This window comes from Camellia sinensis, chromosome 10 (genome assembly GCF_055761805.1).
Source record: "Camellia sinensis isolate YWXY chromosome 10, ASM5576180v1, whole genome shotgun sequence".
NCBI classification, from domain to species: Eukaryota; Viridiplantae; Streptophyta; class Magnoliopsida; order Ericales; family Theaceae; genus Camellia; species Camellia sinensis.
Genome location: NC_138970.1, coordinates 120,212,073 through 120,230,249, shown reverse-complemented (window position 1 = coordinate 120,230,249; position 18,177 = coordinate 120,212,073). Strand labels below are relative to the sequence as shown.

Here is an 18,177-nt window from a genome sequence, read left to right as displayed (position 1 = left end):
AGGATACACTCATGCCACCAATTCAAACTCCCTAAATCATTATGTGTGTGTTCCAAACAAAAACTTTATGACAAACAATGCCATAGAGAAAGCATCTCTTCAGCAACTACTTTAAAAATTCTCAACATCTGATTTGATTGATGAAACAATATCCCATAATCAATTTAACAATTTTGGACATTTTCCGTGCAATCTTAGCAGATCAATCAATGGCCTAGATGTGTTGCAATCCCAATTCTGAGAACATGATTAAGCATGAGGATGAAATCTAGGAATAGGCTAACAATGACTTGTGACTTGATGGCATTAAAATATCAAGAGGGCATAATATGGCGAAGTTCTTGAGGAAAACATCTCAGCGCCAATCACTAAAACATATTTTTACCTTGCCCTCTGCAATAACTCCCAATGCAATGGTCCTGTCGTCATGTTAAATGCACCAGGATAGCAGATCAAATGAGCACCTGATGTCCACAAGTGGTACTGACAATGTTCAGCAGGTCCTTAAAAGCATTGCAATCAACATATATAGTGTAATACAAATTCAACAACTATGTCAAAGAAAAGGGTCCAATAACGTACTAAACTGCCTGAAGCAGAATCACAGAAGGAAGGTAACAATCATATATTATGATTCAAAAACACTAATTTTATCCGAGTAAATGGCATCATGGCAAAAACTATTACACTGAGGAAAGGAGTAAGCGTAGAAAATGTGATGAACTCAATGAGACCAAAGAGTGATGTCACAGAAAAACTGATTTTAAAATGAATGAACAACTTACAGCCATCGAGATCAAAGAATAAAAATTTAAAAAGTACAACAGAATTTAACTTTATTAAAACAGAACCATCTGGGAATACCTTCCTCTTACACAACAAGAATGCGCAAGAGAAACATAGAGAGGAGGCCTTTAGCAATGAAACTCTCACCTCAAAGACGAGAGATTCAGAGGCCTTAATGTTACAGCTCTTAACACCAGCTGTTTCCTTTAGCCACATGTATTCTTTGCACTCACCATTTGAAAATTACTGTTTGTTGGCTTTTGAGGTGACAGCCTCTAAGAAATTGACAATTGCTCCATGTTCAATGTGAATGTTTTTGGCTAAAGTTACAAAAAGTCTATACATATGTAAGTGATCATCTACATGAAACTACATGTTTATAACCAATGATAATCACATGGCAAAGAAGGAACATCAATAATAAGAAAATTTAAGGGACCAAACAAACCTCTAGCTGCATATAACATCGCCAGTTCCTGAAACCGGATGTCATAACAAATACCAATACCAATACGCCCAACTTCTGCACAAACAAATTGATTTTCATGTAACAGAATTCCAATCAACGGAGTTTAATTCAGTAAACAATAATGCACAACAAACTTTAAATTCTCCCAAGTCATAAAACAACCACAGTTTTTCGTCTAAAAGAAGCAAACATTAACAATATAACTTAGAATATCAAGCTCATCAGCCATTTATAAGTAGAAACATGCACTGGTACAAACATGTCACGCCCCGGATTTTAAGAAGTTAATTAGGCGCAAACTAATTAACTTAAACATGATCTTTTTAATAGACGTATCCATTTTATCCTTATCCATTCTCAAATCATCTTAGCCATTTTCCTCAAGTTTGCAAAATTTTGGTTGGCCTCGTGAAACATGCCCTTGAGCGATTATTTTGTTAAACTCAAAAAATATGCTTCATTTCCTCTTATTATCATTATTTTACTTTAAAATGACAAAATAGATGAACTTCTGATAAAATCCAGTTGCATTGGTAAATATGTCCAATTCTATAGTTTTTTGAAAAATCAGAGTCTAGTCTTAGTCTAAAATGAAGTTCTCTCAACACAATGGCTCAATCTCATTCGGCACGCATCCCGGTGTGAATGAAAACAAACACTTCATAATACAAAAGAAAAAATACAATATTTAAGTTACAAACCATGAAGTAATTTACAGTAAAATACATCAAAAATAATAAGGAACGCAGGCCCAATTATCCTATGGCTTGCGCTAACATTCTCAAAAAGATAAACACAAAGAATAGCCTGTCTAGTGTTCATGCCTGCTGGCACTTGTCATCACCTGTAAGGTAGGGATTGATACTTATATAGAACACTAATTCCTACGCCTAAACGAATACATCATTGATATAGAATTATAATATACCTTTAATTCCTAAGCCTAAAAGGAAAAAGGAGAAACTGAATATAGGTATATTCTTACAACCCCGCTCAAACTCAAGAGTTTGTCAAGAAAAAATTGAAACCGAACAGTGGTGTGAGTCTTGGTAAAGAAGTCAGCAACTTGCAGAGTCAAAAAGATAAAAGGAAGCGAGATAAAGCCAAACTGCAGATGCTGCCGGACGAAATGACAATCAATCTCAATGGGCTTTGTCCGTTCAAGGAAGACAGTGTTATGAGCAATTTGAATAGCACTTCGGTTGTCACAATAAAGAGAGGTCGAGGAAGACTGAGGGACGCCCAAGTCAGATAAGAGACAACGAAACCAGACAATTTCAGCAGTAACATAAGCCATAGCACGATACTCAGTTTCGGCAATAGAACGGGCAACAACAGTTTGTTTCTTGCTTTTAAATTAGAGAATCGCCATGAAACATACAGAAACCAAAAGTAGATTTACGATTATTAACATCACCAGCCCAATCAGCATTAGCATAGGCCACCACCAAGTCTAAAGAAGAAGTAGAAGAGAATAGCAAGCCCTGAAAGATAGTACTGCGAAGATAGTGAAGAATCCGAATCAAAGCAGCCCAATGTGTAGAGCGAGGAGCAGAAACAAACTAACTAATCACATGGATAGCATAGGCAAGATTAGGGCAAGTGACTGTCAAATAGACTAAGCAACCCACAAGCTCGCGATATAACATAGGATCATCTAGAGGAACACCATCAGTAGTGTTGAGCTTCATATTAAGCTAAATGCGGGTATCAAAAAGCTTAGTGTCAGTAAGACCGGCACGATGGACAATCTCGTTGGCATACTTAGCCTGGGACAGAAAGTAATCCTTGGGAGAAAAAGCCACCTCAATACCAAGAAAATACTGCAATAGTCCCATATCCTTCATTTAGAAGGTGCGGAAGAGATGCTGCTTAACCTCAGAGATAGTAGAAGAGTCAGAGCCAGTGATGATCATATCATCTACATATAGTAAGAGAGCAACAAAACTAGGCGAGGTACGCCTCAGGAATAAAGCAGAGTTGGAAGCAGAAAGATGAAACCCAAGCTCGGTAACAGCAATCTGAAAACAATCCTACCAAGCACGAGGAGACTGCTTCAGACCATACAAAGCACGTCGAAGACGACAAACTTGCTAGGGGAATAGTGAAGGCCAGGGGGAGGACGCATGTAAACCTCCTTAGTGAGATGGCTATTAAGAAAAGCATTCTTAACATCCATCTGATAAAGAGGCCAAGAACGAATAGTAGAGACATGGATCAAAGTACGGACAGTAGTCATCTTGGCAACCAGAGCAAATGTCTCCTCATAATCAATACCAGACTCTTGGGAGAAACCTTTGGCAACCAGATGAGCTTTGTAGCGCTCAAGAGAGCCATCATAATGAGTCTTGACTTTGTAGACCCATTTGCAACCAACTAGATTCTTACAGGTAGACAAAGGCTCTAACTCCGAGGTACTGGTTTTCTGTAGAACAGACAACTCATTCTTCATATCTTGAACCCAACGAGGATCCTAACAGGCCTCCTTGTAAGACTGAGGTTCTGCAAAAAAGTGAATAGCAGACAAAAAAGTACGATAACAAGCAGAAAAACATGTATTAGACCAACCCAGTTTGGAGAATGATGCGCTCGAGGAGGATATCAGTGTGCAGCAGGATCAGAGTCGTCAGAAGCATGATTATCAGCAGCAGGGGCAAAGACAACTGGTGGAGAAGGAGCCTTGCGACGAGAATAAACTAACAACGGAAGAGGAGAAGAGGCCGAAAGAAGAGAAACAGCCAAAGGTGAAACAGGAGGAGAAGATGGAACAAACTCAGAAGGAATTATGGAGATATACCCATCAGAAGGGACCTCAAAAGGAAATTGATCAATATGAACCAAATTCTCTTTGAAAACTGGGGTGGTGAGAGGAGGAAGCTGAAAGTAAGGTAGACGTTCGAGAAAGGCAATATGGCGGGAGACATAAAGGCAACAGGAAACAGGGTCATAACAGTAATAACCTTTCTGAGTGAGACTATAACCCAAAAAGGCACATAAGACAGACCGGACACTAAGTTTGGTCCTATCTTTACGGGATAAAAAGACAAAACAAGTGGATCCAAACACACGAAGGATGAAGTAATTAGGAAGTTAAGACAACAGAACCTTATAAGGAGACCGACCAGAAAGAAGGGGGGTAGGCATACGGTTAAGAAGAAAAGCAGCAGTAAGAACTGCCTCACCCCAAAACGAAGCCGGAACAGAGGTAGAGAGAAGAGACCTAGCTGTCTCAAAGAAATGACGGTGTTTACGCTCAGCTCGACCATTTAGGGTAGGTGTATTAGTATAAGAAGTTGGGTGAATGGTACCTAATTTGGCCAAATATTCACAGAATTCAGTTTTAAAGTATTCCCCGCCCAAGTCAAACCGCAACAATTTAATAGTAGACCCAAACTGTGCAGTGACCATAGACTGGAAAGTACGGTATATCTGATAGAAGTCAGACTTATGAGTTATAAGATAAATCCAAGTGTAACGGGTGCAATCATCAACAAAAGACACATAGTATGCAGAACTCCCTTTAGTAAGAACAGGAGATGGTCTCCAAACATCAGTATGCACAAGAGAAAAAGGAAAAACAGAAATAGATGTATTTTTATTGAATGGTAAAGCTGACATTTTGGCAAGTTTATACCCTTGACATTCATCAATTTGACTAGGAGAAACTTTACCCAACCACCCTGACTAAGCTAAAGACCGTAAGCGGCCAACAGACAAATAACCAAGGCGAAAATGCCATAAGTAAAACTGACTCGACTGAGAATCTAACTGAAACAAGGAAAGTGTAGCTAGAGAGGTGAATAAGGGGAGATGCAAACTTTCGACCACATAGAGATCTTCAACTCTACGGCTGGTCCTAATATACTTCTTGGACACCCGATCCTGCACACAATAGACAGAAGAGGAAAATATAACATCAAAACCAGATGCATCAAGTTGACTGATAGATAATAAACTGACAGATAACTGAGGGACATAAAGAACAGAAGAAATAGTAACAACAGACATGGTAGAGGGTAAGACAGACCCAATAGACAGAACAAACATACCAAACCCATTAGCAGTATTAATAGTAATAGGAATGGGTGGGGGAATACAGTTTTGAAGAAGGAAATGTGAGAAGTCATATGATGAGAGGCACCATAATCAAAAAGCCAAACAGAAGAAGAGATACTTGAAAAGGATCCAAGCAAACCTGAATAAAGAGAAGTAAGAGCGGAGGCAGATGGGGATGGCTGAGAGGCAGACAGGATATGCAAAAGTTGTGCAATTTGAGCACTCAAGAAAACCAAGTCGAGATCGGGAGCCAAAATAGATGCAGTATAAGCGGCAGAAGGTCGGAAAGTACCCGAAGTAGGACCATGGAACTGTGTCAGAGCAGATTGACGCCCTTTCTTGGGACAGTAGTTCTTCCAATGACTCCTCTGATGGCAGAAAGCACACTCATCTGAACCTAGTGGCCCTTTCTTAGGTTTTGCAGTAGCCTGCAGCTGATGCTGAGGTGGAGTCAATAATAAAGGAGGCTTAGTAGGAGCCAAGAAGATAGAGGGAGGCAGAGTCTGACTAGTCATCTTAAGACGGGTTTCCTCGGAAAGTAGCTCACGAATAATAGCATCCACAGAGAAAAAAGGAGCCCGGTGAAGGATGTCACCTCGGATAGCCTCATATTGAGGGGAGAGAGCCATTAAGAACTGCACTAAACAACCTTGCTCCTGAAACTCAATATAAGCGTCCAGTATCTTGAAACTAGGTGGTTCCATAAGAGCCAACTGATCCCAGAGACCTGTCATCTCAATATAGAGGTCTTTGAATAGTCTGATCTTGCCAACAAGCGCTCTGAATAGCTGTTCCAACTCGTATGACTTGGCAAAGTTGGACTGCTGATAAACACTTGGTAAATAATCCCACACCTCCTTGGCAGTACTATACTTGGAAAACATCATTCCAATACGATCATCCACAGAATTATGAAACCAGGTTAGAACTTAGGCATTATCACAATCCCAAGAATCACAGGAAGTCAGATATCCTTCCGCCTTCGGATCCGATGGACGAGGAACAAAACCAAAAACATAGCTCCATTTTTTCTGACCAAGAAAATTCTTCATAACACTCCCAATAGGCATAATTGCCACCAGTAAGTTTGTATTTGATGGCTTGAATTTTAGTGTCCGACATTGTAATAAAACACAAGTATGAGTCAAAGTATAAATAAAACAAATTAGGGCTTCAAGTGTAAATACCCAAAACCAGTAGAATAGAAGAGTAGATCTGAAAAAAATCACAGAATCCAGAGAAGATGAGGGATAGGGAGAGAGGCAATCTCACGAAGCGAAGTTGAGCTAGAGAGAGGGACACCACCGTGAGAGAGAGAGAGAGAGAGAGAGAGAGAGAGAGAGAGAGAGAGAGAGAGAGCAGACCTACACAAGAGAGGCGATCTCACGAAGCAAAGCTAAGCCAGAGAGAGGGACACCATCGAAAGAGAGAGAGAGAGAGAGAGAGCAGACCTTCGCGAGAGAGGTTCTTCGCGAAGCAGTGGTGTGAGTCAGAGAACGAAGTCGAAGACAACCCGAGAATCCAAGAGAGCACGAATCAAAGGACAATGGTGATAGTTCTAGGGTTTCGAATCAGAGAATAATAGTGATGGCTCTGATACCATGTGAGTTTTCTGAATGAAACTGTATATTAGTTTTAATTAATTGAACAAAGAATGCATCGCTTATATAGAACACTAATTCCTAAGCCTAAACAAATACATCACTGATATAGAATTCTAATAGAACTCTAATTCCTAAGCCTAAAAGGAAAAAAGAGAAATTGAGTATAGGCATATTCTCACAGAGCAAACCACACGCTGACCAAGTCATTACTTTAAATAACATGTGGGTATGGTAATACATAATGTAAGTGCAATAAAATGTCACATTACCGAATTTAATTACTTAACTCAATTAAGTCATTTTAGTTAATTAACACATTAGTTAAATTAAGGGTTATTTACATGGAGACCCCATAAACTATCGAAAAATATCGCTTTGACCCCCTGAATTATAAAAGCGTATAAATGGACCTCCTAAACTATTGAGAAGTATCGTTTTGCCCCTTCAATTATAAAATCGTACAAATGAACCCTAAACTATTGACGTTAACCCCTTCCATTAGGGGGTTCAATTGGTACATTTTTATAGTTCTATTTGTACACTTTTATAGTTTAGGGGGTTAAAGTGATACTTCTCAATAGTTTATGGGGTTTATTTGTAGGTTTTTATAGTTTAGGGGGTCAAAATGATAATTTTCAATAGTTTAGGAGGTGCTCGTGTAAATAACCCTTAAATTAAATAATAAGAACTATACTAAAAAATAATAACTTCTAACAGGACATCAATAACTTGTTAACGGGGCAACAATCTGGGTCTTGCCAACACATACCGTGTTCAAGCTAGAATAACAAAAAATTAAAAAATAAATAAGTCCAAAAACCACAACTACCAATAGGGCACCATACCCAACCTCGCCAACACATTTTATGTCCAAGCCATAATAATAATACATAGACCCTACCCTGATCATGCAGCTGTAAGATTTTTGAAGAGAATAGTATATTCAATTGTGCTTCTAATACAAAGAGTACATCATCTTATATAGAACTCTAATCCGTAAGACTCAAAAAGGAAATACGATATTTACACAATCACAATCATTCTAAATTCCTAAAATATAATATATGATATACAATATATGCAATATATTCTCACACCCCTATTCACTCCGAGCCACGTGTCAGAAAAACCACACCACCCTCTCGCCTGAGGTTAACTATGCAGTGTCCAAGGGTCAAACTTGCAGAAAGTGGCAACAACCGACTATCTCTGTCAGTCATACCAGACTAACTATGGCTATACAAATGCCCACTTGAGCAAAGCCCGAAAATTAATAAATCGGATCAAGCCCGAATTTTGGATATATGCCTAGGCAAAGCCCAAAAATTAATAAACCGGATCAAGCCCAAAAATCAACTAATCAACCAGGATAAACGCATAAATCAACTAAGGAAAATGAACCAAAGTCAGATAGTCAACACTTTGTTACATTTCAACTTTGTTTCTTAAATCAATTCCAACTTATGAAGCACGAACACCTCCCTGAGGCCTGCATATCAGTGTCGGACACGTTGTGGACATGTGTCCGACACTCTCCCTATGGTGTCCCCTTTTCTTTTTGAATTTTTTGTAGCCGAACACGTTTCGGACACCGCGGGGTACAAAACGCAATTTTTGAAACTTGTAAATGGGCCCAAACTATAAAAAACAAAAACCGAAAAGAAGAGAGAAGAGAAGAAAATCGAAGAAGAAGGAGAAGAGAAGAACATGATCGAAGAAGAAGAAGAAGAATGGAAGAACAGAAAAGAAGAATAAACATACCTTCCATGATAGTGAACAGCAGCCATCAGTCCTTTCTTTCTTCTCTTCTCTTCTCTTCTCCTCTTCTCCTTTTTCTTCTTCTTCTTCTTCGATTTTCTTCTCCGATCTCTCTCTCAATCTCTGTTTTTCGACATTTTTTCTTTATTCTTCTCTCTCTCTCTCTCTCTCTCGCTCCACTCCCTCCCTCCCTCTTTTTTCAACTCTCTACCTTCGTTTTCAATTTTTTGGGGGCTGAATGTAACCTATGAAAGAGAGCTAGAACCAGAGAGAAAAATACGAAGAATAAAGAAAATTAATTTGGCACTATTTAATTTTACAGTTTGGCCCCATTTAATAAAGAAAATTAATTTGCTTTTGTTTCTCTCTATTTGATTATTTTTTTTCTTTATCATTTTTGGTTGAATGTAACCCACTTTTTAACAAATGATGGCTGGTAGCTAGGAATGACATGTTATGTATTGATGGAGTGCGATTTTTATGTTATTTGTGAATGATATATGATGTTAAATCAATAAAATAAAATAAAAATTATTATTATTTTAGTTTGTGTTATTTTGATTTTTTATTACCTTTCAATGATTTTTTTTTTTAATTTTATGATATATAATAAATAAATTTAATTATATATATTGAGCGTGTCCCTAGCATGTCATGTCCCTTATTTTTTTAAAATTTACGTGTCCGTATCGTGTCTCATGTCCTGTGTCTATGCTTCTTAGATTCCAACACTCAAGCAAATTTCACAAATTTCATCTTTCTAGTCATTTAACAAAATGCTCATATGGCTATAATATGGAATAATATCTAACTACAAAATTATTTTGTCATTTTAACCCCAAGGGTCCAAATTACCAATTTACCCTTATACCTTTATAAATTGATTTCCTAAATGATAAATTCGACACAATCCCATTTTATCCCAAAGACCATTTTGCTCTCAATAGCTTCAAATGTATTAAATAATTCAACAAACTTATTTAATTAACATAAGGCATGAAAATATCATTAAAATACTCAAACTAGTAAAACTAGTAAGTAACCCCAAGTTGTAAAAATATGACCAAAATAACAAATCAACTATAAATCATGCCATCTTTTTAATTAAGCCTTATTATATCATTATCAAGCTAACTACACTATTTTTCCCAAATTTCATACAATTTAATATTTTATCATTTTCTCAAAGTTAGCTAATCAACATGATCTTTATACCAAAAATATTAAATACAACAAGGAATGCACTTTCAAACATTAGAAGATCAAAAGCCCTAATTCAATATTCTCTAATTTCTCAAATTCATGCAACGTATAGCAATATGTATATCATTATTCATCTAATCTCACAAATAATATAATACATTTTTTAGGGTTTTGATACAAAAACAACATTCTAATTCAAGTGTATTTTTGGCATGAAATACCCAAGGCATGGTAATTTTTTCAAATAATCTCCAAAAACTAAATAGAGAGCATTTCATCGAAGACTTTTGAAACAAGAAGGATAGAATATGGAAACAATTTATAATCTTGAAATACACTCTCTAATCATGTTATATTATTCACCCAAAAAAATTTTATTCACCCAAAAAATCATGTTATATTATTCAAAAAAAAAAAAAAAAAAACCAAACATGCATTTTAAAGAAATAACTTAGTCCCTACCTCTTAGAAGCTTTAGCAAATAATGCAAGAAATGAAGGTAGAAAGTGTTGTTCTTGCTCCAAACTCTCTAGGATCTTCAAGTGTTCTTCACAAATAACTTTAATCTCACCAAAGTTCACTTAAATCACTAACTAATCACTCTCAAGGCTCTTCAGTACAATAGGAAAGCCTTAAACCTTATTAACGAAGATCAAGGCATGCCACGGAAGCTCCAACAATGAAGTTTGGAGAAGAAGAGAGAGAGAGAGAGAGAGAGAGATCTGAATTTTTGGGTCCAAATTCTATCAAAGTAAGGACAAAACAATCATAACCACCCACTATCAGCCATAATTGTCTCAGGTATATATGTATAATATATAAACAAACTTATCATAAATATTAAGGCATCTTTCTCAATCCATGTAAGGAAAAAAGTGATGTAAGTTTGTGTAAGAAAAGGCACCAAAAGAGATAAAAGTTGACATATGGAGAGAGAGAGAGAGAGGGAGAGAGAGAGAGAGAGGCGCGGAGAGAGAAAGAAAGGTTATCTTTTGTCATAAATAACTCCAACACATTCAAGTTTCCCCTAAAAAAATCCCAATTTTCGTGCAAAAATAATACAGTTGTGAACTATTTTTTGTACAATTAAATCTCCAATTTCTCATAATCATCTAAATAAATTAGAAAACATATAATTAATACAAAAATATTATATACCAACCAGATTGGGCCCCTATGCACACAAATCGAGATGTTCTGTGCACTAAAACTCTCAATTCGTCATAATGATTCTAAATTAGTAAAATAATCTGTATTAACATTGTAATATCATCATTGAGTCTAAAGAGTCTGTCTCTTGGGTCTCAGGTCAGCTCGGAAATTGGTGCACGCAAACTAAAACGACTAGTCACACAGAAAAAGTAACCGACGAAGGTTCAAGTCTGATGCCACATTCTAGCCTCATCAAGTGACATGTGGCCCAATCAATCATCTCCATGCACTACCCTCCAAAAGCAAACTATGCTAGACAAGGCAAGCACATGCAATGCCTTAGCTTTGGACTTCGACATTCAGGAACAAGTTGCTCTCCAGGCTGGTTGTAGTATCCCCAGCCTAATCGAGGATCCTCTGCTAGAACAATCTTCCCTCCATGCATGATCAGCGCTCTCATATCCTCTAGCGAAACACACCCTTTCATACTTGTCCCTCCAAGAAAATAAGGCACGCCCCTTCATATTTGTCCCTCCAAGATAATAAGGCGAACTCATGTTCTAGCTAAGTATGCCCCCTCCATGACTTTCACTCGGTATCATCTTGACTCATTCAAGTGGTTTCCTTTGGTTTCCTATGCACTTGGTTTCCCAAAAAATGAAACTGATGTTACTCCATGCTAACCTAGGCCAAGAGTAAGGCTTAAAAAACCCCTCGGGGTTGGTGCTTAGCCATGGGACACACGAGCGACCCATGGCCTCACTCTAGATTACTATTAGTAGAGAATTTTTGGTTTGAAGGCTACAGTTCAGAGGTGGTCAACGTGACTCGCCAGAGTCGCCACCACCTCTCTTAAGAGGACTTTTACCCTACGTTACATGGAATCGGATGCAGATATCAAGTGCGGGTGCATATATAGGAGTTGGACTCTTCAAAACTAAAAATTGAGAATACGTGGGCATAGATTCAAATTTGGATATGGATACAAGGATACGTTAAATAATTATTTTTTAAATATTTGTATTATATGAAGATGAGGTAAATAGTTATTTTTTAAATATATTTATTATTTTTTATCTTATGTATTATTTTTATTGATAACAGTTTTAATTTATCTATATAAATTTTTTATTTTTAATTGAAATATATATATTATAAATAAATATGATTTATAAATAGTTATTTTTATTGATATATGACATATATATTAATTAAATATCTTTTGAGAGAGAGAGAAAGAGAGAGAGAGAGAGAGAGAGAGAGAGAGAGAACAGATTATAAATCAGAGAGAAGAGAAGAGAAAAGAAAATAGAGAGAAGAGAAGAGAAAATAGAGAGAGAGAGAGAGAGAGAACAGATTATAAATCAGAGAGAAGAGAAGAGAAAAGAAAATAGAGAGAAGAGAAGAGAAAATAGAGAGAGAGAGAGAGAGAGAGAGCATATTATAAATCAGAGAGAAGAGAAGAGAAGAGAAAAGAAACTAGAGAGAAGAGAAGAGAAAACAGAGAGAGAGAGAAGATAGATCCAAGCTCGTCTACAGTGGTGCTTGTCGAAGACGAAGTTGAAGAGGCCACGCTCGTCTCTCTCTTTTGTTTTTTCTGCATTTAGGGCAAAATAGAGCCGTATCCATTTGTAAAGAGCTGTATCCCAGCCATATCCCGCACCCGTACCTGTGTCGTGTCGTGTCATGTCGACATGGTTACCTCCCAAGTTTTAGAGAGTCCATGTAACGTAGCTTGTACCTTGACCAATCTTAAAGAGAGATAGGCCTCAATAAAAGGCAAACTGTTGATCAAGATGTCATGCTCCAACAGGTGTATCATGCCTATCAACTGAAACTCATCAACACAATCCTTAAGGCTTAATATACCTATCCATTATCACCTATGATACAACCCTATGATCTGGCCATGGGAAACATTGAAATTGTTGAACCAAGGGATTGAAGCACCTGTCCCTTAGTGTCACTCTATTATCTCTGGCAACTCAGAAGGCTCACTGCCACTCTCCCCCCTCTGCCTGAGGTTGCCCGCACTGTCACCTCTCTTATGCCGTTTCAGTGCCTACCATCTTCCCAACAGCATCTCATCAACCATTTGTCCACAACATACAATAAGAAAAAAAAGATACCAAAAGGCACTTTAAAGTTTAAACATTAGCAACTACAGAATAGAAAACCCAAATTGGAATTACGTGATTGAAAGCTGCAAAAACAGGTTCAAGAAAGAATACAATGCAAAGAAAAATAACTAACACTAAAGATGAGGCATTTGTATGCTCAGAAGAATTTGATTTATGAGACATTTTTACGATATATTGATAAACATTTGGGCAAGTGTTCTAGGTTACTATAATGGCCAATTAAAGAAGCACAATAGCAAAAACAAACTAAGACATGAAAAACATCGTAGTAAGGTATTTTGTGTCTTGCATTACCCCTAGATATCCATGCATGAGAAGAATCAATGCTAGGAAGTGATGACTAAGGGAGAAATAAGTACAAACCTGTGTCCACAACTGTAGGAGTTTCCCCTGCAGTAAGAGTCTTAGATTCCTGAAAGGAAATCTTGCCAGGAATATCAATATCAAACAGGTGTATCTGCAATTACACAGGTCTATCAGAAACTTTATTGCCCAACCAACAAATGAGATGCAATCTTCTACCTATCCAAAAAAAAAAGAGATGCAATCTTCAAACAACACAAAGGAAATCTGAAATATTTTCTTGTAATTCAATACTAGATGTTCAAGACGTGTCATTAACTGTTTCAAAGTAGAATTGAGGCCCCAAATCGAAAGCAATATTTCTAAACTATGTATGTGATAGTTACAAACTGGAATGAGCCCTCCCAATGCAAAAGCTTATACGAGTAAACAGCCAATACCAATAATAAAAGTTGCACAATGTTGGGCAGCTTATTTGAAGATTCCAATTATAAAGGAAACAAGCAAGTGCGTGTGAAAAATCAAATGGCGTAACTTACCTGATCAGCCTAACTATCCCTAGGAAGGACACTGGGGCCAATTAATAAGTAGCCCCAGTTTCTGGTGGAGTTACGTGTTTTTAAAGGTTTGGCTCAAAAACAAAATCTTCTTTACGAGAATGACCATCTGTTCTATATGTGCACATAACGCACGAGAAAATAAACAAAGCATTACCTTCCTGTGTTTTGCTTTAAGCTTCCCATCAGTATCAAAAACACAGCATGTGTTGTACAACCTATCACCACATCGTTCTGGTATAGAGCCACCAACTATTGTGATCTTCAATAGAGAAGCAACTTCAGACAACATAGTTGTTGAAGGAGATGCATCACCGCCTGCATCAATGTCCTCAGCATAAACAGGGAAGCTATCATTTGAATAGGGACTATTCCATATTTCCTGACATAACAAAACACACATTCATGAATCAAAATCGCAAGCTTTGAGAAGACAACATCAACATTTTAAGTTTGAGGTATGACTCATATTCAGCCTCAATTCACATGCCTTCTTTTTATTAGATGATAGACTTTCTAGAGGTGGGCATACAGTATGCATATACAAATAGTTAGATCTAAGAAGTAGTTGGACCTAAGACTGACAAATTTAGGAAAGTTGGGGATATTTTGGGAAATAAAAAATTTGTGACAGTCAAAACCAACTTCAGCCATCACTTTATATTAGTACTAGCGATCATAAGAATATTTGCAAGAGAGATGCACACCTAGTATGTGTTGCCTAAGTGGTAAATATCTTATCTATTAAACCTATGATCCCAGTTTCGAGTCTCATTCTCCTCTTAATATAATTTTTACATAAGCACCAATTATAGGGGCATATTGGGAAAACCCAAAATGGGACATCAACACCATCATCCGGAGCCTTCACATATAGACAAACTAGTAATGCATGTGCAACTCAAAAAAACGTAATAGTATAACAATAATATTAAAAAGGGTAAATTACAAACACACCCCTGAGGTTTACTTAAATTACAAATTACCCTCTGTGATTCTAGAAATTACATTATGCTCCCTAAGATTTCTAATTTCATTAATAAATAATCAAGTTAATTAATAGTTTTTAATAATGTTAAAATTTTATTTCAATTAATAATTCAAATAATTTTATTATTGTATAGTTGAATAGTTAGAATTTTACTTTTTCAATTAATTCTGTTAAATAAAAAATTCTGATAGGGAGGTATTTATAATTTTCCAAACCACAGGAGGCGATTCGTATTTTAAGCAAATCTCATAGGGTAATATTTTAATTTACCCTAAAAAATATAGCGTCTAATTAGTACACATTAATGTGTGTTTGAAAGGGAAAAGATTGGGTATAAACTTAACTTTTAACATAGTACAGAAAGTGGTTGTCCCAAGACTTGAACTCATATCCTCAAGGTTATTAGGCTAAGGTTTCACCATTGAACCAATTATGATAAAGATAAATACACATCTAGTATTTGTTACTCAAGTGGTAAGGGTTTGCTTTGCCAAAGTCAGTGATCTTGATTTCAAGTCTTGTACTCTTCTCTTTTACATAAACATCGGATTTTGGAAAAACTCAAAATATGAGACACAAATGTGTCAACACCACCCAGAACCTTCACTTTATATATTAGAATAGATAGATAGATAGTGTTAACTGCCAAACTTTTTTCTTTTCCAAGAACGCGCTTCCGATTCCAAACTGCCCTTCTACACCTACTTACTTCTATTGAGTTACTTCAGATTTTGATTTAAATTTTGATAATTTCTTCAAATTTCAATTTTTTTTTCCTTCATAACGGGTTGATTTTCATAGCACACCGGTTGTGCACACCGTCGAGTCCCATATATAAGTGAGGTGTGCTGTAATTTGTTAATATAATTTTGCAATCAGTCCAATTTAGATTTGAAGAAAGGGCTTTAAAGCCAATATTCATTCAAAGAAAATTAAGAGAGAGAGAGAGAGAGAGAGAGAAGTTACAGGCAAGACAACAAGTTGGGCACCCCTTTTTGCAGCGTCCTCAATGGCTTGACGAGCGTGAGCGATGTTCCTCTCCTTGTCGGCAGTGACTAACAATTGGCACAATCCAATCTTAAACTGAAACCCATGTAAGAAATTAAGTTTTATTCATCTAGCACTGAAAAAGATATACACACACATACCCAATTGGGAAATAGAAAGAAAAAGAAGAGGAATTATTAAAGATGAGAGAGAGAGAGAGAGAGAGATGCCTTGGAGATAGGAGGGATGGGCAATTGGAAGGCAGGGGGGACTCTAGCTTGCTCAGGTTTGAAAGATGAAGCCATTGATGATGCAGAGAAGGAAGTGATTGGTGTATGTCCGGGGATCGGGAGACAAGGCCGACTGTGGAAGATGGATAGGTGGTGGTAGTGGTTGCACCGGAAGTGGAGTGGGGGGGTTGAGTAGGAATGACCCAGAAATTGAGGCTTCAAGGTGGAGGAAAAGCACAACGAGAAGTGGATTCCAAATCCGACTTTCATTTCATCAAATTTGCCTTTTTTAAAGAAATTTTGGGAAATTTATGATCTTGGCGTCACAAACGATTAGGTCAAATTGCACTAACGATAGTAAAAGTAATGTCATCTTTCAATTTTGAAAAATGCTTCACAACAATTTTATACAAAATTTTGCTAAAAAAATGATGTGCAAGTATTATTTATGAGTAAGGTTACAAATCTCAAAAACTCTACTCAATTTTTTATCAAATGTCTTATATAAGTGTGGGAATCACACCAATCTCATGTAAAAATTTTAATAGAGCTTTTGGATCTCTAATATTTTTTATTATTTATGTACTCAAATACATTTCAGGTTTCATTTGAAAATTGACTATTTCAGTTAAATTTTTATTTTTTTACAAAAACATATGTAAAAAAATAAAGTGTTCTACTCAATTTTTTATCAAATGTCTTATATAAGTGTGGGAACCACACCAATCTCATGTAAAAATTTTAATAGAGCTTTTGGATCTCTAATATTTTTTATTATTTATGTACTCAAATACATTTCAGGTTTCATTTGAAAATTGACTATTTCAGTTAAATTTTTATTTTTTTACAAAAACATATGTAAAAAAATAAAGTGTTGTGATAATTTATAATGATTTTTTAAACTTTTTAACTAAAAATCATAGTCCCCAAATAGGGCCTTAATATGATTTTTGTTTGAAAGTGATAGGTTTAAAGGTGGTTACTATTCTTTAGGAGATTCCCAACCGTGCTTCGACCTCCTTCACACTTCTAGAATATAGGTCTATATTTTTAATGTGTAGATAAGGGGGTTTTATGTTAGGAATAGACGTTTTGTGATATTTCATTCGTTTCCTACGTAGATTTATGGTTTACCACCAATGGTTTCTTTACTATTGTTGTAACGCCTCAAAAATTATCATCTTTTTCATAACATTAGTTCAAAATAATTTGAACTAATGTTATCTGTTCATTTGAGTACAAAAGTTATCTCTTCCTCCTTGAATTATTCGAGTGATTACATCATTGTCAAGTATATTCATCGATAGAATAAATAGTCCAAAATGCAAGATATAATACCAAACATAATGCCCTACGGGCTTACATATTTTCAAGAATTTTTCTTGAATACACAAAAGATGGGGTTCTATCTCCACACAAAAAATAGCCCCAAGGCCTCATTGCATTTATAGAGCCTCTGTGCTCCTATACAAAAATGCATCTCATGCCAATCACTTGGGTATCATCACAGCATCATCTCTTAAAAGGTTATTAGTTTTGGGGTGAGCAATTGCCCAATAGGAAATATTATTAACAAGTTATATAATTAATCAAAAAACATATGATCATGTCATGCTAGAGATGAGGAAACCCAAGCATTTTCCTTTATCAAACCATGATGCGAAATGCTCTATGTCAACAACATATCATAACCAAACCATGGGGTGTAAATACACTATGACGTCCCGATACAAGAGCCGCGTACCATACATATATATAAATATAGATTTATATATTGAAAGTAGTCTCCACATTTGCTGACTCTCAAAATGACAGGGCGATGGGCACCCAAGACCTTTCCCTTTTCACATTTGCTAACTTTTGAAACGGCGAGCTCGTGGACCCCAAAAATCATGTTTTCCACATTCGCCAACACTATAAACAACACACTTGTGGACACC

The 18,177-nt window shown here is 36.4% G+C and overlaps 2 protein-coding genes across 4 annotated transcripts in view; both read right to left on the bottom strand.

Moving 5' to 3' along the window:
* Positions 1-16,715, bottom strand: part of LOC114314042 (omega-amidase, chloroplastic) — a 29,993-nt gene extending 13,278 nt beyond the window's left edge. For both annotated transcript variants that reach the window (XM_082892164.1, XM_082892165.1), the window contains exons 1-6: positions 16,238-16,715; positions 15,987-16,103; positions 14,187-14,411; positions 13,533-13,626; positions 1,235-1,309; positions 386-464 (exon numbers count right to left, since the gene is read on the bottom strand). In XM_082892164.1, coding sequence (XP_082748290.1) covers positions 386-464; positions 1,235-1,309; positions 13,533-13,626; positions 14,187-14,411; positions 15,987-16,103; positions 16,238-16,507 — 860 coding nt within the window. In that variant the 5' untranslated portion in view covers positions 16,508-16,715. The remainder of the gene's footprint in view (positions 1-385; positions 465-1,234; positions 1,310-13,532; positions 13,627-14,186; positions 14,412-15,986; positions 16,104-16,237) is intronic.
* LOC145801282 (uncharacterized) lies at positions 4,973-6,336 on the bottom strand. 2 transcript variants are annotated; one of them, XM_082892166.1, is made up of 2 exons: positions 5,451-6,336; positions 4,973-5,137 (listed from the first exon to the last, which is right to left on the bottom strand). In XM_082892166.1, exons 1-2 carry the CDS (start codon positions 6,196-6,198, stop codon positions 5,112-5,114), a joined length of 774 nt encoding a protein of 257 aa, XP_082748292.1. In that variant the 5' UTR covers positions 6,199-6,336; the 3' UTR covers positions 4,973-5,111. The 2 variants fall into 2 exon arrangements, with proteins under 2 accessions (XP_082748292.1, XP_082748293.1); XM_082892167.1 differs by having other exon boundaries at positions 5,604-6,336.
* Positions 16,716-18,177: the final 1,462 nt, after the last annotated feature.

What these genes read in the sequence shown, in the direction of transcription:
- LOC145801282 (XM_082892166.1), bottom strand. Translation starts at nt 6,198, where the DNA reads ATGATGTTTTCCAAGTATAGTACTGCCAAGGAGGTGTGGGATTATTTA. An exon ending in TCTTACTTCTCTTTATTCAG is followed by an intron (nt 5,138 to 5,450) that starts GTTTGCTTGGAT and finishes TATTGTGTGCAG; the next exon opens with GATCGGGTGTCCAAGAAGTA.